The following is a 24,277-nucleotide window of genomic DNA, read 5'->3' as shown; positions in this document are numbered from 1 at the left end:
ATTTTAATATGACCCGGTAGGCGTATTTTATAATGGAAGATACAACTTGCTAACCGCAATTTGACTTCTATTACATATTATAATACTAGTTTATTATACTGTAAACTTCTTGAAGCCTTTGAACAGAGGTCTGTCCTGTTGCATCAAAGACCTAATTTTTTTAGAATAAAAATACAGAGTGATGACAAATTCAAAGGCGATAATTCAACGCTCATGAGACACGAACATACTATGTTGATTGCAGGTGGGGACTAAATCTAGACTGCATGACCTATTGACCAGTCGATGTGGATTATTTTTCTTCCATTCATAATTTGAGAAATGACAAAATTATAGCAAAGTATTCTATTTTCGGTGTAACTTAAAAAACAAGTAAATAAAAATTTTATTTAGTTTAATTTTTTTAAATTATTTTTTAAAAATTCAGTTATAAAAGAACCTATTTTTAAATGAGAGTCTCTTATAAATTTTTAAAAATAATTTTTTATTTTTAAAATTGTTGAAAATTGTTTTAAAGTGATTGGATAAGCAAACCTTAAATAACCTTTTCACATTTATTTAAAACATAAAGTGAGTATCTTCAAATCCAAATCTCCAATCCAGTTTTAAACCATTACATTGAGATTATGGTTCGCTATCCTTTGATACGCAATTCGTTTCCATTACCTTGCACTGACCTTGTTTTCATTTGTTATATTGTAAAATCGTGATAGTATTCTATACTGTCAAACCATAATTGAGATATAACCCAGTCAAAAGGACTAATTTTGTAACCTTACATATGTAACTTTAATAGATAGATAAAAAAAAAAAAAGAAGGAAAAATCTCAATCAAAAGGATTACTTTTTAACCTTATATGTGTAACCTGAATGGAAAAAACCTATGAAAAAGGGTAGTGGAGTAACCATTTTAACCCTAAAAATAGACCATTGACAAGAAAGAATGGAAGAAAGTTTAATGAATTTCTGATAAAGGAAAGCTTAATTACGACTTTACCACAACTGACACACTCGCATTCCCATCGCAATCTTACACCAGAAATGAATGTGTATAATTAATGGTAAAGTCACAAGGTGTACTTTTTCATAAAAGTCATTATCCTGGAACCAACCACAATCCTTTTCATCTTTATCATCAGCGTCATTACCTTTATCTGATAAGGATGAGATTGGCCATTGAATTCTATTGTTCAATTCTTTCATGTCATTTACCATGCCTTTTTTTTTTTTAATATATATATATTGGTGTTTTATATTTCATTTCTCTTTTATTAGTGTTTCGTTTTCTCACTTCATTATGAATCTCATCTTTTTTGGTTATTTCTATCCGTCTCTTATCTCATTTTCATCATTCTTTGGTGTCATTTTTATCCTGATGAACACAATAATTGTACATGCAGCAACTTTAAATCCTGAATGCAACAGCTTACAAAAATCATTTGGTTCCATGGAAGATCAAATAGGATAACATAAACGTTTTTCAAGACAATCAAATGAACAATTACTAAAAAATTCACGAGATTCAGGGAGATTAAAACTTTTGATCTCCAACTGTGAGGTGAAATTCTTCGCTATTAGGCTATGCCATTTTAGTCTTAGTTGTTTACTTTTTTGTATGATCACACAGTCCGGGGGCAAAATCACATGAACCATGGACAAAATCACATATTAACTTTGAAAAAAAAAAAAAAAAAACTTTGTCCCATTGATTTGACTATATGCTTTTTCACACAACACACGCTATTGAGTTGCTTGTCATTTTAATCAACTCCATGGACACAAAGTAAGAAGTATAGAAGCTCCAAAGCAGCAGCATACTTGAAATGGGGAACAACAAAATTGAGGCCCAAGGGAAAAGTATTATTCATATATATATATAGCCTCGAAACCAATTTTAAAGTTTTAAAATAAAAATCACAAAGCAGAGATCTTTTTAGTTTCTCTCTCTTCCTTTTTTTCTCCCTCAATGCCGCGTTTTAATGGTGCTGAGTCCGACTGCACCTCCATTTCTCTATCTGCTTTCGTCTAATCCTCCATTCCTAATGGACCATCAGTGGAAACCACAACAACCCATGTTCTCTCTTCTCTTCTTCTTCACCTTCTCTCTCCTCTCTCTCTCCATTCTCATCATCTCTCTCTACAAAAAGCTTAAGAAACCAGACCAACAAAGCTCGAGTTCAGCCATCGAATGTTCTCTCCCGAAAATTACAGATAAAACACATGAATTGAAACTGACCCAATTGACCCATTCGCTTCTTCTCGAGATCTCGCCCTCCAAATGGGCGACTCTGTTGAGCGGCGAGGCACGGGATGACCAGGTTCCAAACGGGTCGGGTTTGGATGTGGAAAGGGTTGATTCGTGTGGAGAAGATTGTGGGAAGAAGAAGAAGAAGAAGAGGGTGAAGAAGAAGAGGGCAAATTCGAAAGCCGAAGAGGGGTGTGAAGAGGGGTTTGTTGAGAAGGAGGGGTTGGAGGTGAAGGAGAAGCAAGAATTGGTGTGTTTGTATCCGTTTACGTCGTCTTCCAGCGCGACGCAGAGGAAGATCAAGCAACAGTATGATCAGCTTGTGAAGTCCCATGAGTCTAATGGCTTGACACTAGCTCAGGTTTTATTATTTTTTCTCACCTAAATTTTCTTTATTAGTTTCATTTGTTTTAATTGTTTTTGATAACTTAAGGTATTCACTGTTTGCAAGATAAATTTGAAAAAAGAAAAAAAAATGATCTTGTTTTCAACTTTGTTGTTGGTCAGTAGTAATTGTTTAGTTTCTGTTCATATTAGATATATCTGTTATATATAGAATTATTCTTTGCTGTGTTACTGATTTCTACCTACCCTTCTAATGCTATACTCAATAAGGCAATGGGAATTATATGGGAAGTTATAAACACAGGTTTTTGGTTTAATCCTTGTCATCTATAAGAAATCATGAGTACCTATGGATGATTCTTTTCTCTCTATTCAAAACACCATATACTTTTTATATTGAAACTTTTAGGGATGGTGGAAAACTTTCTACCAAGGGATTTTTTTTGTTATGAAATATTGAATCCACTCTTTACCTGGTCCATATAAACAGCAGATTTTCCTACCCTTCAAACTCTATGAAATATATTTTCAAGTTAAACTTTATCACCCATTGTGTTGTAAGGACGAGAGAAGTGCACAAGTGCGTGTTTCCTGTTTTCTCAGACAATTCACTCTCTTGGAATTGTGAAGCTTGAGGTTTTCATTCTGGGTCGTACTAGGTGAAGGGCTTCATGTTGTCCCCTACATCAGATTCTTATAACCTCCTTGGGATGTGGAGTTTGAGCATTCTTTCAGGATTTTATGGGGATGACAGTCACTTGCATCCTTGGAAACATGCATGTTATGTTACAGAGGTCCATGGATATCGCACTTAGTTATGTGGTCAAGCCCTAGGAGTGATTTTATCAGACCTTCTTATCTCAGTTTTTGGGAACTCACATGTGATGTATGTACCTGATGGTTACAAAAATACTTTGGTGTGCCATTCTTCAAATATTTGTGGTTTATCAGTAGGTATGCCATTCTTTGTGTCCAAAAAGTATGGCATTAAATTCTGGAAGAAAGAAGTTATAAACTTGTCACATGAAACTTAAAGTATCACCTGTGCTTGTTACAACATTTGTGGAAATGTCACTGCAATGGAGCTTGAAGGATCTAATATACATCCCACGTGAAAGATTCTAGTGAAGTAGCTGGCAAGTAAATCTAGTTTAGATGGCAGAAAAAGAAACCTGCTATAAGCCAGTTTAATGATGATTTGCTTGAAAATGTCATGCTGCAATTAATTTTTTTTTTCCTTTTCTTTTTTCAATAAATGAAGATGCAAGGCAACCAACTGTTATGGAAACTTGTTTTCTTATTCATCAGCTTACAAGAAAAGGAACTTGTTCATGAAGTACAAGCTCCTTATGCAACTAGAATCAGGGGTGCAGGTAGAGTTAGCAGTAAACCTACTTGCAATCTGTGTTTTTTGACATATGTTTCAATACATGGAACATTTTCATTCCACCAAAAATCTAGCTACCTAGAAAATTTTCAGGGCTGCTGAGTGTGAAGATGTGGTTTTGACTTTGAGGTTAAGAGCAATCAATTTGTGCACAATAACACCATAGGTTAGGTTTTTATTACTCTAGCACTCCCAGCATCCTGTATAGGTGGGACCAATACTGAGCAATGGTCTTTTGTTTTAGATCAATTAGGTTAAGTAGTGTTAAAGTATCAAGCCTAGGCCCCCTAGATTGGATTTTGATCAATTGGGTTCTAATTTAAGTGTACCCCAGTTCTACTGTGAAAGTCCCTTTGTTGCTACTCACTTACCCATGCTTGTTCTATGATTCTTTGCTTTGTGTTGCTGCTTGAGCCCAAACCTGACTCACTCATGAATGCTAATCAGTAGCAGCTACTCTGATACTGCTAGGGAAAAGAAAGATACAAGTTAGACAACATAAGTCCTCTCAGAATCTGGATGGACGCTGAGATTTGTATCAATCTTAAATGTGCCAGCTAGCTCAATAGTAAAGTCTGCTAGTGCCGTGCCCATAAACCTCGGGTTAAGCCATCACCTAAACTTGAATTCTATTCCTCACTTGCATTCATACACAAAATAATACCCCCATTGATCATGTACATATTAAGGTGAGTCAGAATAATAAGACGGTAATGGTCACATGACAAAGTCATTTCCACAATAAGTCAGGATCCAACACTCAGATCTCTAACACAATTGCAAATATCTGCAAACGTGCATGCATACCTCCTCCCTGCCAAAAGAAAAAATTAAAAAAAAAAAAAGAAAAGAAAAGAAAAGAAAAGAAAAGTAAAAAGAACGAGAAAATCAGTACTGGTGCTCATGGTCATGCTATCTTAAGTAGGACAGCATATAATGGTTCGATTCCACAATACATTTATTTCCTTTTTGAGTTACAACTTCAATAAAAGTCGTCATCATCTCCACCTCTACTAGGTGCAACAATCAGGCTACAATGTTGCTTGTAGCATATGTACTTCCTTATTTACTTCATGACCTTAACATGGAACTGCTTAGCTAATATGGTACATCCGTCGTTGATCGATGAATACAATAAGTGACATTATAAAAACTACAATGACAAAATAATTATTTTAGTTGCAAGCAATAATAAAGGCCATAATCAATCCATCATTTATGAACTTTCTGCATTGTCCACCACTTTCAATGTTAAATTCTATCTACTACCATATATGCACATTATGTTGTCATCCTGGAGAGAGTGGTTAAATTCATTTCCTCTCCAAGCGTGGAGAAGAATTGCAGTAATTTATCATTTGTGCTTAATATTTACCCTTGCTCCAAGCACATGATTGGTTTTAACTCTTTCTCTCAAGCACATGCGTGTCCTTGTGCTTGCACATCTTGACTCCTAATTGTTCTTGTAAATGTTCTTTTATATTCAATCCTACTCGATTTTGTGAGTTATACCATTCTTAAAACATTCCTAGTTCCTCCTTTTTTCTCATGCATTGATTTTCTGTTACATGATTTGCCTCCAATGGCATTGACTTTGATGTTCACAAACACGTGATTTTTTATACAACTATTCTGTCAATCAGTTGGGGTTTTGGCTGGACAATTTTGCAAAATTTAGATATGAGGTCTCAACTGCATGACAATATATTTATTTATTTTGTTTGTGGATTTGCTTTATGGAATATGCTCAATTGTATTTGGGTTTCCAACTTGTTGCATGTATATGAAGTGTGTTTGTCAAAGAACCATATGCTACGATTGGTTGTCAGGAATATTTTGCACAAAAGTAATTCTTGAGAAAGTGAATTAAAGTAAAGCAAATGTAAAAATGTTGATTTCCCTACATTTATTTGGTTTACAGGAAAGTATTAAACTTCCCCCCAATGCATAATCGTGTGCAAACGCATGTGCAAATATAGGTTAGACTTGGTTCTTAGGAATTTCTGGAATAGTGAATCTTGAGAAAATAACTCAAAGTAAAGGAAAAAATTAGAAATGTTGCTTTCCTTACATGTGTTTGGTTTACAAGAAAGTTTGTTGAGATTCTAAACTTTCACACAATTGCATAATCCTGTACAAAACGGAGGGGGGGATTTTGGTACAGATACTTCTTGCAAGAAAACAGTTACCGATGAGATGCACCTTTCTTGTGGCAACCAAACACGTAAGAAGTGAAGGAAAATGGTTCTTTTCTTTATTTCCGTCACCATCTGTCAGACCCAGCCTCTAAAGAGCAGGCCTCAAGACAAGTTGAAATCTTCTGGTTATAAATCTTCTTTTATTTTTTTATTTTATTTTATTTTTTACTTCTTCTCTAAGTAGAATTCTTTTGGCCATAACATGAACTATCCGGTATAAAGTTTCCATTGATGAGGTTATAACATTATAATATATTCTTTGATAGAAAGAGATAATAAAATGTCGTTTGGTGCGTGTAGAAGTAGGTAGAGGCACACATCGGTCCACCGTCCACATGTTTGATATTGAGCTGGCCGTGAGTTGGCCTTGGGTTCTAAAGCCTGTCTAACCTCAATCTGATCCCATTTGTTGTTCTTAGGCTTAGTTATTTAAAAGAAATAGTTAGGCCTGGCTCAGTAGTGATCGAACATATTATAAAATAATTTACTAGCTTACAATTAAACATAAATTGATGATAGATAAATTATGATATATAATGAATAAACATTTTATCTAAAGTATGATAGAAGATGAAAGGTCATTTGTCTGAGATAGATTTGCATCTCTGGTGCTTAGACTGAGCATATCCCTAGACATAGATATCTATGAAACCATGTGCTGCATGCCGCTCTTCTATAACACTTCACATGGATTTGTATGTCCAAAATCAAGAGGTATTCTACACTAGTTTGCAGTGTTTAAATCCTTATAAATTAGGCTTGTACTCCAGATAAATTTATGGCAAAAATATTTACCTCTGATAATAAATGTGCAGGTTGTCACTTTTGGTGGCTTCTGTTGTAGTATTCCTCCTTGGGAAGTTTCTGTTGGGGGGTTTTGAGTATTATGTATATTTTTAATTACACGTATAGATGCTGTATACTAAAATTACTTTTATTTTTCAAACAATAAATATGAAACAAGAACATTATAAAATAACAATTCAGTATCTAAAATCCATTATATTAAATAAGAGATAGTAAAGAAATTATGGCCTGTATAATGCAGAGGCACACATTCATGCGTTGTCCTAAAGCCTTTGTAGCCTCGTTTTGACGTACTACGAAACGGGCCAAACGGCTCAAAGATACAACTCCAAAGTCCTCTGTGAGCACGCTCACAGATGGACAATTACAAATCTTCCATGCCATGTTGCCCAACACACAATACTCAATAATATATGGTATACACAATATAGACGAAAGTTGTAGGGCATGAGAGAGAGAGTGGGAGTGAGAGAAGAAAGAAATTTTTTAATCATGTGTACCATATGTTGAAGTAGCCTGGTATTTATAGCCTACTTCACATCTGTTATGAAAAGGCGTGTCTGCAGTGGAAAATAATGTTTTTTAGGAGAAGTTGTTGTAACCACGTGTCTCTGGTTTTATTGGTGTATTAATTTTTTTAACATTTATAATCTATAATTTTCTCTTTAGGGAAGTTTTAAAAACTTTCCTTTTAAAAAACTAACAGTTTCAACTCGTAAAATGGATATGAAGAAAAAGCAGAATGCTTTGTCTTTTGTGATTGTGCATTTGCAGTCACACAACATGAATTAGACTACAGGCACATACCAGTTGATCTGTCAGATTTTTCTTACTCATCAGATGGTGCAAAAGGTTTGATAGTTTGAAAAGTTGCCTGTACTTGTTTTTTTTACTCCCTCTAAACATACAACACAATAACATGCCAATCAATTTCTTGACCTCCTGCAGAATGAGACATGATTTCTTTTCCCTACTGCACTTAAAGAGTTAGTTCTATCAATAGATCATAACTTATTATTCTACCTTTCATTCCGTTAAACTTGGAAGCTACTTATTGGTCTTGGCCGCTTAAAGCTATGAAAATTATCCTGTTTGTACTTAAGTCTCCTTATTGTTCTGCATTTCATTCAAGTTTGGAGTTTAATTAAAATAAGACCTAGTGTATGATTTTGTCCTCCTTACTTGATTGGTGCAATGCAAAGCTGTACCCAAAATAAGAACTTTGTTTTTGTTTTGTTTTTTTTTTTTTCAATTGCATTAAATCATTTTATGAAAAAAATTGCATTGAATCATGGAATGGAAGCTATGAAGGATTTGATTAAATCAGCATTTACAATTGTTAGGAATTTGTCTCAAAGATCAATGCCAAACCACGTTATATCTTGTGTTTGTGTGGTATTGCGTTCTTTGGTTTCATTGGATCTTTGTGTTAGTGTGTTTCCGCTGCCCCAACAACAATTATATACTTCTTCATGCTATTTGTATTGCAGGTTGGACAGTTCGTTAATTGCTTGATTGATGCAAGAAATGATCTACAGCACAAGTATGTTATAAAATTCCTTTTAGATTGTTGAGTTTGTTGTGTTTTCTTTATGTTTGTGTATGCACTATTCACAACAGACATGCATGCATTGCTTTTGCTGGTTAGCTTGTGATGCAACAAATTATAAAATTTTCCCGTTATCTCAAATATTTGCTACTCATTCATTAAAAATTAGTATTCTGATTTTGTAGTTTGCAATCCAACCATGTGTGATCTATTCACATTTGCAGTAGACTAGTGCAAATAATTCTTGAAATGTTTGAGAGATTCAAAAAACATGGCCATTAGTCAACTAGTTTCTGAACAACATTTGGTCTTGTCTTTCCTATTTCTGTACACAAATTTTGATTTCTTCTCTGGAGATACTCCAAGAATATGAATATTGTTGTTACCATGTACATCCTATCATCACTTGATAGATCTTGAGTAGTTCTAGTTTTTCAAGGCAACCCAGGCTTGAAATAATTCATGTTTCCCGAATTCCTCACTGCAATTTTCTTTGATGCATAGGTCTGAGGTCATCCAACGTAAGTTCACAATAACAAAGGCTCTACTATTTAAAGCAGACAGGTCTTCATTTGACCGTCTTCGTCAACAGGTTTGTTACAGAACTAGTTTATTGAACTTCCTCCTGTCGGACAATATTTTTTATTCTATTGGCCACCGGGTGAAAATTAACTTTTTTGGTATATGCAGATATACAAGCTAGAATTAGAACAAAAGAGATTAGAAGAAGATGCATTTGTATATAACTGGCTCCAACAACAGCTTAAGCTCTCACCAGCATACAAGAAGGTAACAACGACCTTTATTTGTAACTTACCCTATTCAATACATTTTATGGGAGGCTCTAAATATTGATTGTGTTGGTATTACTTTGGATGTTCTTGGCTCAATAACCAGTTTTGGGGGATGGTGGTTAATGATTACTTTGCAAATGACTAATAATTAACTGCATTCATTTCCTTGACAACACTTCTACTGAAATACTTCTACATGGTGACATATCAATGCTAGTACTGTGGGTCAGGTTGGTGCAGCTGATTTAATTGAAAAAGTGAGCAACATGAATTAAAAGGATGACAGTCACATCTTTAATAATCATGTTATAAAATCTTTTAAGTAACTGCATTACACTTTGTCGGGTGATGTGTGGTTACAAGGTCAGATAATATCAATTTCAGCGTTTGTAGGTAATCCAATTATCAGTTATAAGTAGCAAATTATAGTAGTAGTAGTTGCATCAGCAATGTTTTAGTGGGAGATTGCAAAAGGAGAATAAAATAGACGTCTCTTATCTTCTCCCTTCTACTTACTATCCAATATTATCCTTTATTTTCTTTGTTTTTGTGTTTTTTTTTCCCTCTCGATGAATGATTTCTATGTTACTTTAACAAGAGTTAACATTTCTCCTTAGAATAAGTCTTTAATTTTAGTTTGAGAAAGATGCTGGATGATATCTAATCCTCTCACATTCATATGAAGATGCTTGAAATTGGTGCTTGCGAGGAGTTGAAAGCCAAATCTGGCGAGATGATGGAAGAAGACACAGATACCGAGTTTGCAGAAATTTCATTTGAAGAGTTACTAGCACAGGAGAAGAAGGATTCTTTTTGGTTAATTTCTAATCTCAAATGCTAATTTCATAGTCCGTTTTGGCACTGCTCATCAGTGATTATATTTTTGCGTGTTCAGGCAAAGAAATGGGAAACCTAGATCATGCTCGGGCTGACAACAGTGTCTTTCTTGCTAACTGAACTCGTCGGCATCACAAGTAGCAGTGTGTACATCTAACACAAGCGATCATGCACCGTTGCAGGAATTTTATGGCTACCTGTGCTTATATGGTTTGCTTTTGGATGGAGCGATGGCGGTGACTTCTTGTTTCCTTTTAGTTCTTGCCAGTGGAAGCAAATCAATCCCCACATATGTAAACATGAATAGTGTATACCACGTTCTGCTATATTTTTTCCCCTTCTGCTTATAATATGAGCATTTCTTCATTCAAATTGAAGTTGTTCTCTCTATTTAGCTTGAGATATTATCATGAGAGTGCCATGGCTTCGCTAGGTATGCTGTGTCTAGGTTCTGGCAGTTGTGTGAATTTTTGGTTATGACTTGCATGTTAATCTTTTCCAAAAAGAAGCTACAGAACAATTTGACATTTTTTTATATTATTTTTTGATAGACAATCTAAACTTAAAATAAAGAATCAATTACATGTTTACAAGTGGCTTCTCCCAGATTGGAGAGAATTCAGAACAGAACGTTGGAGTCTAACCTAGATGGTGTAAGGGAACTTCCTTTGGAAAAGTCGAGTTTTCAAGTCCTAATTGGTGCAAAAATATATAGTGGGTGGTGTATTTGCTTGAACTATTAAAAAATAAATAATAAAAAATACTGAACAAGGGAATGGTAGGTTGCTAATTGGAAACAATTTTGCAGCCAAAGCAGAAATGGGAACGGGCATTAAGCCGTTCTAGGCAAACATCCAAGACCAATAACCAGAATTATGCAGATATATGCGTTTGGGTTTGTGAAATTTACACAATTTCATAGTCCAATAAAGAGAGGCTTATGACTTTTGTAATGAGAGAGCTCTCTTGATAGTGAGACTTTCAAGAGAGAGATGTCACGTGAGGAGCAATGTGTTTCAACAATTTTTTTTTAAAAAATTCACGTATTCTAGAATTTTTACCTCTCGCCTCTTGTTAAATTAAAAAAATAAAATAAATCTTTTAATTTAACTGTCAACAAAAGTTTTCAAGACTTATTCTTAAATAAAATGGTGTGAATCCAACACGAACAATTGAATATACATAATAGAACTTGTGTAATAAGCGCTTTTTTTTTCTTTTTTTTTTTCCTCTTCCTTATCATTACTCTTGGACAAAATAATATTTGCTTCGTCATCCTTACTCTTGTACAACAAAGTATTGATAAAGTTGCTAATAATGCCAAGTACATATAGGTCAAAAAATTGACATGGTTGCAAAGCAATAAACAAACACAAATCTTAGTTTTAGCGGACCATTATTTATGATGAGGTAACCTTTCGAAGGAAAATATCCCCCTGGCTTTTCTTTTCTTTTATCTTTTTATTTATTGAATGGGACGGAAGGTGTAAATAATTGATGGAGTGAAATATATATATATATTTTTTTGGTTGGAAGGAAGAAAATGAAAATTTTTATATATTTTTTTTATTAATATAGCCTCATTAATCAAATAATTCTATTAAACATGTCTGCAATTACAACACAAGAAAACAGTGTAGTGAAATTTAAGACTAAATTTAATTCGTTCATAAAAAATGAGAACAGTTTATGTATTTATGTGGATGAAGAAAGCAAGTCTAAGTACCAAAACAAATAAAATAAAGTTAAATGACTAATTAAAATCTGCTTCAAGAAAGGAAATTAAAAGGACTTCATTTTGAACCAGGGCAGAGCATGTCTTGGATTTGCTTGGACAACTTTGGCAAAACTTACTACATTATAGTTGTTTATGTGAGAGATTGTAGTAGGGTTAAAGTTGATGGAGGATAAAATGTCATTTTGTAAATAAAACAAAGGTTATAAATAGGGATGGCAACAAGGTGGTTTGAGCTGGCCGGGGAGAACCCATCCCTATCCCCGTTTAGCGTAGCTACCTCCATCTTTGCCATAAACCATTTATTAAATGTAGGGATGGCAACAAAGGCAGTTTTGGATGGATGTACCTTCTCCGCCCAAAACTGCCTAAACGGGGGGCCTTTTCATCCCATTCCCGCCACGTTTAACTTTTTCACCCCCTTTAGCTCTAGAATTTCTTTTTACTTTATAATTTCTTTTCCTTAAATACAATTATATAACTATTGGAAAAATTCATAAAAAATGGGTAATTAATAATTTAACATAAAATTCAAGGGTATGAGCGTTCTTAGTTCGTAGGGCTCTGTCGCTCTCTAGAACGAGTGAGAAAGTGAATAAATGTGACATAGAGTTTCTAGAGCTAATAATATTTACTAATAAAAATAAGAGTAATTTAGTAATTTATCTACCTAAACGGGGAGGTCGCCGCCTCAAACCCGTGCAGGTTTTCATTAATAAAAACTATCCTCGTCCAAATAAGCTAAATAATCCCCAAAAATCACTATAAAAGGGGTGAGGTGGGGCAGGTACCCATCCCGGCGGGACAAATTGCCATCCCTAATTAATCAGGACAATTTTTCAACTATGATAATAAATGTTTTCTCTCTCTTATACGAATAAAAATAAGATTCAACTTCTCAATTTCAACTTGAGACTTAATTTTATTGTAAGAACACAAAAATAATAAATAAAAATTCTCAAATAAATGTTGTTATTGGTTATTTATGCACAATACATACAAGTGGAGGGTCCACTTTTTTATTTATGCGTAAATGAATTAATTAAAAGAAATAAGTCTAACAATTCACTATAACAAATTGTATAAATAAAGAAGTGGGACTTTTCACTTAAGTGTATTGTGCATAAATAACTAATCAAAAACATTCGGTTAGATAATTCACTGTAATAAATCGATGCAAATATCATTACTAATAAAAAAAATACAAAAAAATATTTAGTGATTGAGATAAAATAAACTAGAATTTGCTCAACATACACTTAATATTATTGAATAAAAAATAAATTACAAATATAAAATTATAATTTATCATTTTAAACTGAGAGGGGGTGACCTTTTACCATTCCCGTCCCATAACTATGGGGGTTTTCAATCCTAATCCCTATCTCCGATCCAAAACCATTTAACTATTCATAATCGTTCTAATTAGGACAGGGTGGTGCAAGTATCCGATGGAGCCGGGTATTTTGTCATTCCTAATTATAAGAAGTACTGGGTAATATAAATTTATTAGTTAATGGCGTTCTTTCCTTTCTTACTTCAGCACAATTTTGGATGAACTAAAAATGATTACTTAGGGAACTATTAGAAGGATGCTTCATCCTCCTTGCCTTCCCTCTCTCTCTTCCCTTCAACCAAACAAGCCAAAACACTCCCATCCCTTCCTCTCTTCCATCCTCTTTAATTCCTCCCCCCAAACGAACATAACATAAATTAAACGCAGTATAATTTGGAAACAAACACCGTCTTTCACTATCCCAAACAAGGATTTCCTAAACTCATCTAAGACATCCTAAACCCTAATTTTAAACGGACCACAGTAGAGTTGAAAGTAAACCAGCAACTCTGACAAAGGCGTTCTTGGTAGTATCCATATCACAAACGGGTCTCCAGAGGGCTTCGTCCCCATTTCGATTGCTCCACTCTTCTCTGTAGGGAGAGAAAATCCACAAACTCAAAAACCCATCTGCAAAACCTTTCAAACCACTATCTATACCCATCCTAATCTCACCCAGAAGTGTACAAACACATCATGAGTCGCTATGACAGCCGCTCCGGCGACCCCGGTTCGTACCGTGACCGGAGAAGGTAACCCTATATCGCCTCTCTCCCCCCCTCTCTCCATATAAATATATTTGTACAGGTGTTTCTTTTTTAGGTATGCAATTTTTGTAGGGTTTGGTTTTTAACGTTACAACAACGGAAATTAAGCCTAACACTGACTCATCTAGTTCTAATAAAATTCTAACACTGGCTCACGAAAACATTATAATTTTGTTTGCGTATGTGTGAATTGTTTTAGGGCTTCAATTATTTATGATTACAACAGTGAAAATAGAAGCGCAGCACTGGTTTATGAATTTTGACTTTGTTGTCATTTCGTGTGAATTTATGTGTTGTTCAGTGATTTGGGGTTTGGTGGCGGTTCGAGTTATGGCGGTGTCCGTTCCTCATCGAGCAGGAGGGACTATGAGGGGACGGAGCCAGCCCGGAAGTTGGATTTGGATGGGTTGACTCCTTTTGAGAAGAACTTTTATGTCGAGTCACCTTCTGTTGTGGCAATGTCGGAGAGTGAGGCTGAGGAGTATAGAAGGCGGCGAGAAATCACGGTGGAAGGACGGGATGTGCCTAAGCCAGTCAAGGCTTTCCGTGACGTTGGCTTTCCAGGTACTTCGCACGATTTCTTATAGAAAATCCCTTTAATCATGTTATGAGAATGATAAATTTGAGAACTATTTAATGATTAGATTTCTCATATTTTGTAATATATTTTCATATTTTTGGATTCGTTGCACCATCGTTGATATGCTGACTTAGTTAGACATTGGGTTAAACTTTGGGTTCATTATTGAGTGCTGGTTCTTCTGGCACTGGGAGGTGAATATTAGGGATACAACTAACTTTTAACATTATATATGCTCAAAAAGTCTGTTGAAACCATGTCGTCAGTAAGCATCTCATTGTAGTTTGGAAAGGGCTTTCCTTTGTTGTGTTAGGTAATCGAGTATGCACTCAAACATCTCAATTCTTATTATATATTTTTCCCCTCTTCTCTAAAATGAGGTAGAGAGTTTCAAGTTTCAACCACAGTACTCTCCACAAGGTTTGGCGTTGGTGCTACCAATGAGCTCAGGATACTTATATTCTATTAGGAAAAGATAAAGAGGTAGACCAACTAATTATTGTCATTCTGAAGGAGGAAAACCATTAAATGGAAGATATATAGTTAGATACAAGTATGGTATGGGAGAGGGGAATGGTTGCGTTTTAACTTGTACCCATGGTTGCACGGCCTTGTGATGTAAGATGCATCGTAAACATTTTGGGTTGAAAGAGATATTAGCAACTTAAAACGTATATGGCCATATGAGAAAACAAAGAGAAACTCGGGGACAAATAGTATGCCACCAGTGTCATCAGCCTGGTCATTATCGGTTAAAGTGCCCACAGATATGCCTTATGTCAGTCGGAGGTTAGAGGACTTGCTATCAGTGTGGCCAGCCGGGTCATGTGAGGAGGGATTACCCTTGGGGACATGACACTTGTAGTGTGATGCGTAGTTGCGTCCTACGTAGACCGCCACAGTTGCCATGGCCTGCACCCTCAGTTCAGAGTTCTGGACCCAAGAAGGGGGCGACTTCTGGTTTTTCGAGTCTGTCAGTTACGACCTCAGGGAGGAGGCCAGGGACCAGGGTCGTGTCTACGCAGTTACTCCTACGGAGGCCCCAATAGGTCTGTGAGTCGTCAAGGTATGTTCTGATTCCTTAGTTAATGGGCTAGAGTATCAGTAGATTTAGGTGCATCTCATTCATTCATTTCATTTGCCTTTGCATCCGCTTTCGGTTTTGAGATGAAACCTATAGAGTCTGTTTTGAGTATTGATACACTAGTTGGGGGTAGCGTTACTTATGGTAGGGTCTGTCGATCTTATGAGTTGAGGTTGCGGGTCGTTCAGTCGTTGACTTGTATATGATTTTATCCTCCTAGACACGACGGTCTTTGATATTATATTCGGGATAAACTAGTTGTCAGCTTTTCGGGCTACTATTGAAGTATTGATTGCTATCGAAGGAGATTGACACTATGCACACCAGAGGGATATTGTTTTTATTTTGTGGGGGAAAGAGGCGACTTCCATGTTTCATCCTTACATGATCTTGGTGATTGGAGGAGTCCTACCTTCTTCTTAGCTAGTCTAGACGAAGTAGGGGTGACACATGGAGAGTTGCCACTCTTTGTGCGAGATTTCATTTATGTGTTTCTAGAGAATTTGGTTGTCCCCCACTGCTGGAAGTTTAGTTCTATATGGATGTCATATCGGGTACCGCGCCTATCTCTACGGCACTGTATCGTATGGTGCCGGCAGAATTAAAGGAGCTGAAAGAGCAGTTGCTAGAACTGCTTGATAAAGGGTTGCATACGCCATAGTACTTCACCTTGGGGAGCTCTGGTACTCTTCGCGAAGGAGGACGGACCCTTAAGTCCTTGCATTGATTACCAAAAACTGAACTGAGTCACCATCAAGAGCAAATATCCTTTACCAATGATTGATGATTTGTTTGACCTACTTCAAGGATTGAAGTGTTTTTGTAAGATATACTTGAGGCTGGTGATCAAGGAGGAGGATGTTTTTAAGACTGCTTTTCGCACACGGTATGGGGCATTATGAGTTTTTATCGATGCCGTTCGATTTAACTAATGCACCGACAACATTCATGAACTTGATGAATTGTGTAGCCTACCTTGATAGATTTGTTGTGGTGTTTGTGGATGATATCCTAGTGTATTCATCATCAGAAGAGAAGTATGCAGATCACTTGAGGAATGTATCACAGACTTTGAGGGAGCATAGGCTTTATGCCAAATATAAGAATTGTGAGTTTTGGCTATCAGAGGTGAAATTCGTCGGACTTGTAGTGTTAGGAGATGGAGTCTCTGTGGATCATTCGAAGATTGAAGTTGTGATGAATTGGGAACAACCGAAGAATGTGTTTGAGATCCATAGTTTTTTGGGGTAGCAGGTTACTACCGCCGGTTTGTGGAGATTTTTTCACGACTAGCGGCAACTATGACTGGACTCAATCGTAGGGGAGTCAAATTCATTTTGGATGAGGCTTGTGAGCATGCGTTTTAGGAATTGACATTTATGTGTGTGGACACCCCTTAACCTTGTAGATGCGTTTTCAAAACTGTGAGGACTGAGAGGAGAGAGTGCAAAACGGACAATATCTACACGTGCGGGGCGGGTCGTGATAGTTATGCCGTGTTTGCAAATGGTTAGGTACCACATGCCATTGGACAGATATGAAATACTCTTTAATTCATTGGTAAGCAACCATCCTTTGCTTGATTCCGCATTAATCCAATAGAGTAGATCAAATTTCACGAGGAGCTAAATAGATGGACAGCATGAAACTCTACTACATGGAGGCTTTGGTATTATTAATATAACTAACAGCATGAAACTCTACAACTAACTGGAGACTTTGGTAGTCTAGTGCTAGGTAGTCACCAAATACTTGAAATTGAATGCTGCTTTACTCAAGTCCATTGGTTTTATGGATGTGTGGGAGGGTTACACCCTTGGTGTTGCCTATTGTCACCTTTGGACCTTAAAATAATGCCATTACCCAGTTTTAGTCTCACTATTGCAGGATGTTGTTTTGCGTGCTTTGTGATATGTCATGGCCACTGTCTTATAGTGTTCTTGTAACCAGGTGGCTGTTCTTATTTTTCCTGCTATCATTGTGTCTACTTGACGATGGGAGTGCAGTTGTACTAGTTTCTTTACTAGACATAAATTTATAATCCTTACTTCATTGTTTGATTTCTGGTAGTTGTACTAGTTTATTTACTAGACTAAATTTATAATCCTTACTTCAGTTTTTAATTTCTGGTAGGAGCATTATTTATATTTTGGTTGTATTATTGTATTATCTCCCTGTCACTCTTATTATTTTGTATACAGGATGTATTTTTATTCATTTCTAGTTTAATTGGTAGACTGTTCCTTTATGATTCCAGATTATGTTCTGCAAGAAATTGAAAAGGCTGGCTTCTCTGAACCTACACCTATTCAAGCTCAAGGGTGGCCAATGGCTTTAAAAGGCCGCGATCTCATTGGTATTGCTGAAACAGGGTCAGGGAAGACACTAGCCTACCTATTGCCTGCAATTGTCCATGTTAATGCTCAGCCAATTTTAGGTAACCCTAGTTTATCTTCAGTTATTGTTATGGTTTGCATACACCCTTATTTTTCCTGTCCTTTTTTTCTTTTTTCTTTTTTTTTTTTTTGTAATTCTTTTGATTCAATGGAGGGCATATGTTGTAATGTCTTCTCTGTTTTCTCTCAGCTCTTGGAGATGGTCCTATTGTGTTAGTTTTAGCTCCAACACGTGAACTTGCTGTTCAGATACAACAAGAAGCTGCAAAATTTGGTGCATCATCAAAGATTAAGAATACCTGCATATATGGTGGGGTTCCAAAGGGACCTCAAGTCCGTGATCTTCAGAAAGGTAGGTGCTGACTAAGTTCAAGATGACTTTACTACTGTATCGTGATGTTCATGGATCGGGTATATCCTAATGCTCTTCCTCTTTTTATCATTATTATTATTATTTTAATTACAAACTATCATCATGATGATCATCGTCATCATCATCACCTTTTTTCGGCTTAGGTGTTGAAATTGTTATTGCTACTCCGGGAAGGTTGATTGATATGATGGAATCTCATCATACAAACTTGCGAAGGGTTACATATCTTGTGCTCGATGAGGCGGATCGGATGCTAGATATGGGCTTTGACCCTCAAATTCGAAAAATTGTTTCTCAGGTTTGTAATTATATGACTCAACATGTGGAGTATATCTTGAATACGTATAAATATATATATTATCTTGATCATTGGGAAGCATATCATACTTAAACAAATGTATTTTCCTTTTATTTTTGGCTTTCTTTTGCAAATTTGGAAATGAACCCAGATATTATTTTAAAATCCCAAAAAAATGCATATGGTGAAATGTTGGTGATTTATGAAAATCCTAAATGATAGGAAGAATTATGACCTATGCTTCCACAACTTAACTTGTGTTAAATAGTGCTTACACAATTGGCCCAATGGCCTGTTATTAGACTAATCATTTCGATGTCATTTAACTAAGTTTGGTTAGCAATTTTTAATTTTTGTTTGAAACTAAACTTAACCTAATGATTTAAAGAGAACTTTGATTTCTTCCATTATGGGATGTGGATGCATTTACATGTATGAATTTCAAACACCATTTCAAGTATTGAAATATGTGTTCCCATTCTCGTTCTTGTATGATTCATTGTAAGATGATGATTTGTTTTTGCTATTGCATTTTTTTATAGAGGAAAATAAAACGTAAACAAGTGGCAATGTGAACATTTATTTTATAATAATAAAAGTGGTACAAGCTCAGGGTTCAAAGTCTGTGAATAATGGCAAAGGGCGGGTCTGTGGTCCTTCCACCCGTCCTAACACCTGCATTGGCGGGAGAGATAATGGCCTTCAGAATGTCAGGAAGCAACATGAGTAATTACCTGTGGGATGTTCTTCTACTCTCTGTTTATAGGACTGAAAACAGATATAAGTTGCTTGAGTTTTGCTTGCCAAAAGCTTGATCATGCTCTGTTGCTAAATCACTCAGTCTGATTTCGAACTTGAAATTGAGCTTGTATTAGACGACCGAGCTTGATCGACTATGATTTCGGCTTGGTAAGGCTTGACTCTATAAGTTTTTACTTGTTACCTACATTTCTAGGTAAATATTAATTCTAAGATTTTACTGGCACTTCTAATGCCTTATATTTGGAGTTTATTTTAAGCCAAGGACATATAGATCAAATCTGCATTGATTTGGGCTATTTACTGACACACAAATTACTTTATAAATTGTTTTTCATGCATGTTTAAGGTAATTAAATACTTATGGGGGGAATAGGGAGTGAGTTGTTAATGCCAGACAGAACCAACGACAACAACAAAAACCCAAACAACCACTTCTGTTTCTTCAAATCACCGTTCTCATGCAACTAGGGTTTAGGGATGTGATTTTATACTTTCAGCAGATAAGAGGTCATACGCATGAGTCGCTTAAAAGCTATTGAGAGTTTGTTTTCAATCTTATTTGCTGGTTTGCTTTTAGAATTTTAGAGAAAGCCTGGGAAGGTCGTGATGGAATGCTTCCTCTAATGAGCGTATTTGTTGCTCATGCATATAGAGTTTTTGGTTCCTCATTATGCTTTTAACCTGAATTTCTGGCATAAAGTATTCTTAATTTGTATGATGATATTTTACTTTATAAAGAAATTTGCATTGGAATTTTAAAAGACCGTCAGTTGAGCAATTTGCTTATTTATTTTGCTTGATGTTGTTGATAATATCTCGATCCTGCTCATGTCCCTTCGACATTCTAACTTTGTTTAACCTTGTACCGGCACTGGTGTTGATCATTACAACAACAACGGGGTCAGCTATATGAATCCTATCTTCCCATTCGGCGCTGGCGTTGATCATTATTATTATTTATTTGTTCTCTTCAACCTGTCATTGCTAATCCTGAAACTCATTTTTTAATTTACAACACTATCCAGATTATTTGTAGATGATTTGGTGCTATTGAAATGTACACAACAAATTGGTTTACTTGTGCTTGATCGAGAGTTTGGGTATAGTTTATGGCTTTTTGGCAATGAGTTTTCTATCACTGTGCTTGTAACGAATTTTTAGAAGTATATGATTAATTGCATCTTCTACTAATAAGATGGCCACATCATCTGTGATGCTTAGCTTGAGTTGGTCATAGACAGGAGCATACTCCAGAAACAATTTCCACATTAACAAATGGGGGCTCATCCCTCTTTCTCTCTCTCTATATATAGATACACACACACACACACACACACACACACATATATATATGTATGTATCATCTATGCAGTTCTGCTTACTCTGGGATGGCTTCTCGTTGTTTGATCGTTTGTTTGATGCAGATTCGTCCAGATCGTCAAACGCTTTATTGGAGTGCTACGTGGCCCAAGGAGGTTGAACAACTTGCAAGGCAATTCCTTTACAACCCATACAAGGTACTATTCCCTTACGTATCTGAGTAATATATGGTGAACTGCTCTTGTTAGGAGGGCACATTATCCTCTTCATTTTCATGCAGTTGTCAGTCATGACATGCTGCTAGTCCCCTTTCTTTGGGAGGGTTTTCTCCTGAAATACTTTACTTTTTTTTCAGAATACTGTGCTTTTGTTTGTTATTACTTCCTTGGATTCCATCATAAATGCTGTGAATACGTGTTTTCTTATTGGTTATTTTCTCGGACTTTGCACAGGTGGTTATAGGTTCTTCAGAATTGAAAGCTAATCATGCAATTCGCCAGCACGTGGACATTGTTTCAGAAAATCAGAAATATAACAAGTAGGTCAAAAATATATCTTTTTGTTACAGTCTTTTTCTTCTTTTCTTTTCTTTTTTTTTTCGGGCACCGCAGGGGGGGGGGGGGGGGGTGGGTTTGGATATGATCTTTATCATGTGGGATTTGAAGAAGTTGGTCAAGAATATATCTTTTTGTTACGGTATTTTTTTTTTTTTTTGGGGGGGGGGGGGCGCTGTCTACCTGAATCAACAGCCCTTGGAGGTCTTAATTCTTGAACTCTTTATCATGTGGGATTTGAAGAAGAAGTTTTTATTCATATTACCTAATAAATTCAGATTGGTGAAGTTGCTGGAGGATATTATGGATGGTAGTCGGATTCTGATATTTATGGATACTAAGAAAGGATGTGACCAGATTACCCGGCAGCTTCGCATGGATGGTTGGCCTGCCCTCTCTATTCATGGAGATAAGAGTCAAGCAGAAAGGGATTGGGTCCTCTCAGAGTTCAAAGCTGGCAAGAGTCCTATAATGACTGCAACAGATGTTGCAGCTCGTGGTTTAGGTATGTGGAGTATATTTGTGCTTCGTTGTAATTCGAATCCTTCATGGTACCCTATGGTTTATTTTCGTCTGACATTACTTGATTATATCTATTATCTTTCCAAAAGTCCAAAGCATACATGTAACATATATACATTATTGATGAAATTATTTTAGAGATTCATAACTAATATTTCTGAGTCTTGCTTAAACCTGTTTGGCTAGGCTATGTGGGTTCAGCAAATGACGTTAGTGAGAGTAATGTCTTTGACTAGTATGTTCTATGTTTTTTTTTTTTCCCTCCACCCGCTATCTCATATTTTTCCCTATACATTATTGATGAAATTACTTTAGAGATTCATAATTAATATTTCTGAGTCTTGGTTAATCCTTTTTGGCTAGGCTATGTGGGTTCAGCAAATGACGATAGTGAGAATCATGAGTTTGATTAGTATGTTCTCTATATATTTTTTTCCTCCACCCACCATCCCATATTTTTCACTTTATATGTATTCCCTTTGTTCTTCTGGAGTATAATTTATCTACAATCACAGTACTACCAAATTGTGTGCTCATTGGTTGTGCAGTGCCTAGCAAGAGTATTTCAATTGGGTCTCCCTCATACATACCCTTTTGATACTACTACATGAATTTTTTTTCTTTTTATTATTATTTTTTGTAAGTTACGTTAATTTCTCTTTTATGCCAATTTCCATTTTTACCATCCTGATGTTACCACTTGTCTACCTTGACAAATTCATCTCCATAATCTGACTCTTGGACATTTGTTACTGTTCAAAATTGTTTTGTAAATCCCTAGTTTTATTTCTCTTGTATGCAAAACTCTGCACTCAAAAAAACCTTGTACAAGTCACAATAAATAGGGGTTGGCTACGTGCTCCCCTTTTGCCATTCTACTATAAACGCCGTTGTACCCATCCCCATTACATCAAATGCATGAAATATTTCATTTGTGGCACTTGACTTCATCTTTTATGGCAACCGTGAGATAATGAAGCTGGCTACTTGAGTTTCCACTTTGGTCATCTATTTAATTAACACTCTCTCCTAACCATGCAACTGCAACAGATTGGGTATTTCTGGTCATGGTTAAGCTACCCATCCACATTTATATTTAGAGTTTTGCATCCAGCACGGGTTGATGGTGTCAATTCTGTATTTCTTTTTATGGAGATTCGGGTTTCCAGCTCCTGTTGATCACAGCTTTCCCACATTTTGGTTTTCTTGTTGGTTTAGATGGTATTTGAGTAGGTTTTATTTGAATTGCCTGTGGCCAGGTTATGCATTAAAAATACACTTATTTTTAGTTGTATTCTCACTGCATAGTTTTGAGCGGGCGGGAAGGTGTTGGATCCTTGAATTGCTTCAAAACTGATTTTTTTTTTTTTGGGTGGTAGATGTGAAGGATGTGAAATTTGTGATCAACTATGACTTTCCGGGATCCCTTGAGGATTATGTACACCGCATTGGTCGAACAGGAAGGGCTGGGGCCAAAGGAACAGCGTACACTTTCTTCACAGCTGCAAATGCCAGATTTGCGAAAGAACTTATTAGCATCCTTGAGGAGGCTGGACAGAAGGTCAGTCCTGAGCTGGCAGCTATGGGGCGTGGTGCACCTCCCCCATCAGGTTAGTTGACTGGAGTGGTTTCTATTTTCTTCTTGGCCATAAACAACATATATTATGTTCATGAAACTTTGTAAATAGTTGTATTTGAGTTGGCAAGCAAAAATATTTTTGGACTCCACAGATTTTGGCTAGGTTTGAACCACCTTCAGTATGTGTAAACTTGATTTAGTGCATGTTGCTTACTGAATTTATTTTTCTGTGTTTAATGTCAATTAGGTCATGGGGGTTTCCGAGATCGTGGCCGGGGTTACAGTGCTGGTCGTTCATGGAACTAATTAATGAAAATGATGCACACGCTGGATGATTGCGAGGAAAGATCATTGCAATTGCGCTCACAATGTCATGAAGGCTTCTTTCTAGTTGGTCAATCAATGGCAGACTCTCTCTTTCTCTCCATCCTCTTATGTTACTCATGTAACTTAATGATCTCCTATTCTTAAAATTAGAGGAGTCCACTTGATATGTGTAGGTGGAGCTCAAATGTTCTTTGCTTAATCCACTTGGGTGACCGAGTTGGTTAATTTATGTAAGATAAACGTGAGTCGTAGCATCATCATTTATTAGTTGTTGAGGGAGGAAAACTTCCCACTCTTTTCTATATTTCTTCCCATGGTTGGTTGGTTAGCTTGATAGCTTCTTATATTGGAGAATCATTCAACTATGTTTGACGGCATGGAATTGAAACTTTAGAATTGGAATTGATGGAATTGAATAAATATGGTGTTCAATTGCATGGAATTGGAATCGGAGAAAATTTTAGTTCAATTTTGTGTGTAGT

The 24,277-nt window shown here is 36.1% G+C and overlaps 2 protein-coding genes across 3 annotated transcripts; both read left to right on the top strand.

The window, feature by feature from the left end:
- The first annotated feature begins 1,796 nt into the window (after positions 1-1,796).
- On the top strand, positions 1,797-10,534 carry LOC132283656 (uncharacterized). Of its 2 annotated transcripts, none has more exons than XM_059785650.1 (6): positions 1,797-2,606; positions 8,473-8,525; positions 9,036-9,123; positions 9,216-9,320; positions 10,011-10,141; positions 10,221-10,534. In XM_059785650.1, the coding sequence occupies exons 1-6, from the start codon at positions 1,980-1,982 to the stop codon at positions 10,255-10,257; spliced, it is 1,041 nt and encodes a 346-aa protein (XP_059641633.1). In that variant the 5' UTR covers positions 1,797-1,979; the 3' UTR covers positions 10,258-10,534. The 2 variants fall into 2 exon arrangements, with proteins under 2 accessions (XP_059641633.1, XP_059641634.1); XM_059785651.1 differs by having other exon boundaries at positions 1,808-2,606; positions 9,222-9,320.
- A 2,973-nt stretch (positions 10,535-13,507) lies between these two features.
- Positions 13,508-24,097, top strand: LOC132287134 (DEAD-box ATP-dependent RNA helicase 20). The gene is made up of 10 exons (XM_059789645.1): positions 13,508-13,985; positions 14,302-14,564; positions 17,922-18,101; positions 18,251-18,412; positions 18,577-18,731; positions 20,918-21,010; positions 21,266-21,351; positions 21,646-21,872; positions 23,269-23,499; positions 23,716-24,097. The coding sequence occupies exons 1-10, from the start codon at positions 13,930-13,932 to the stop codon at positions 23,772-23,774; spliced, it is 1,512 nt and encodes a 503-aa protein (XP_059645628.1). The 5' UTR covers positions 13,508-13,929; the 3' UTR covers positions 23,775-24,097.
- Positions 24,098-24,277: the final 180 nt, after the last annotated feature.

The sequence above is a fragment of the Cornus florida genome, unplaced genomic scaffold (assembly GCF_030987335.1).
Source record: "Cornus florida cultivar Cherokee Brave unplaced genomic scaffold, ASM3098733v1 CherokeeBrave_3.0.0_Hap2_Chr11, whole genome shotgun sequence".
Taxonomy (NCBI): Eukaryota; Viridiplantae; Streptophyta; class Magnoliopsida; order Cornales; family Cornaceae; genus Cornus; species Cornus florida.
The sequence above is the reverse complement of the archived record's forward strand: the minus strand, read 5'-3'. Positions and strand labels throughout refer to the sequence as shown.

Bases quoted from the DNA above. Each gene is read 5' to 3' on its own strand.
- LOC132283656 (XM_059785650.1), top strand. From the start codon at position 1,980: ATGGTGCTGAGTCCGACTGCACCTCCATTTCTCTATCTGCTTTCGTCT. The intron at 8,526-9,035 runs GTATGTTATAAA...TTTGATGCATAG, and splicing joins AGAAATGATCTACAGCACAA to GTCTGAGGTCATCCAACGTA. The intron at 9,124-9,215 runs GTTTGTTACAGA...CTTTTTTGGTAT, and splicing joins TTGACCGTCTTCGTCAACAG to ATGCAGATATACAAGCTAGA.
- LOC132287134 (XM_059789645.1), top strand. From the start codon at position 13,930: ATGAGTCGCTATGACAGCCGCTCCGGCGACCCCGGTTCGTACCGTGAC. The intron at 18,732-20,917 runs GTTTGTAATTAT...TGTTTGATGCAG, and splicing joins TTCGAAAAATTGTTTCTCAG to ATTCGTCCAGATCGTCAAAC. The intron at 21,873-23,268 runs GTATGTGGAGTA...TTTGGGTGGTAG, and splicing joins TGTTGCAGCTCGTGGTTTAG to ATGTGAAGGATGTGAAATTT.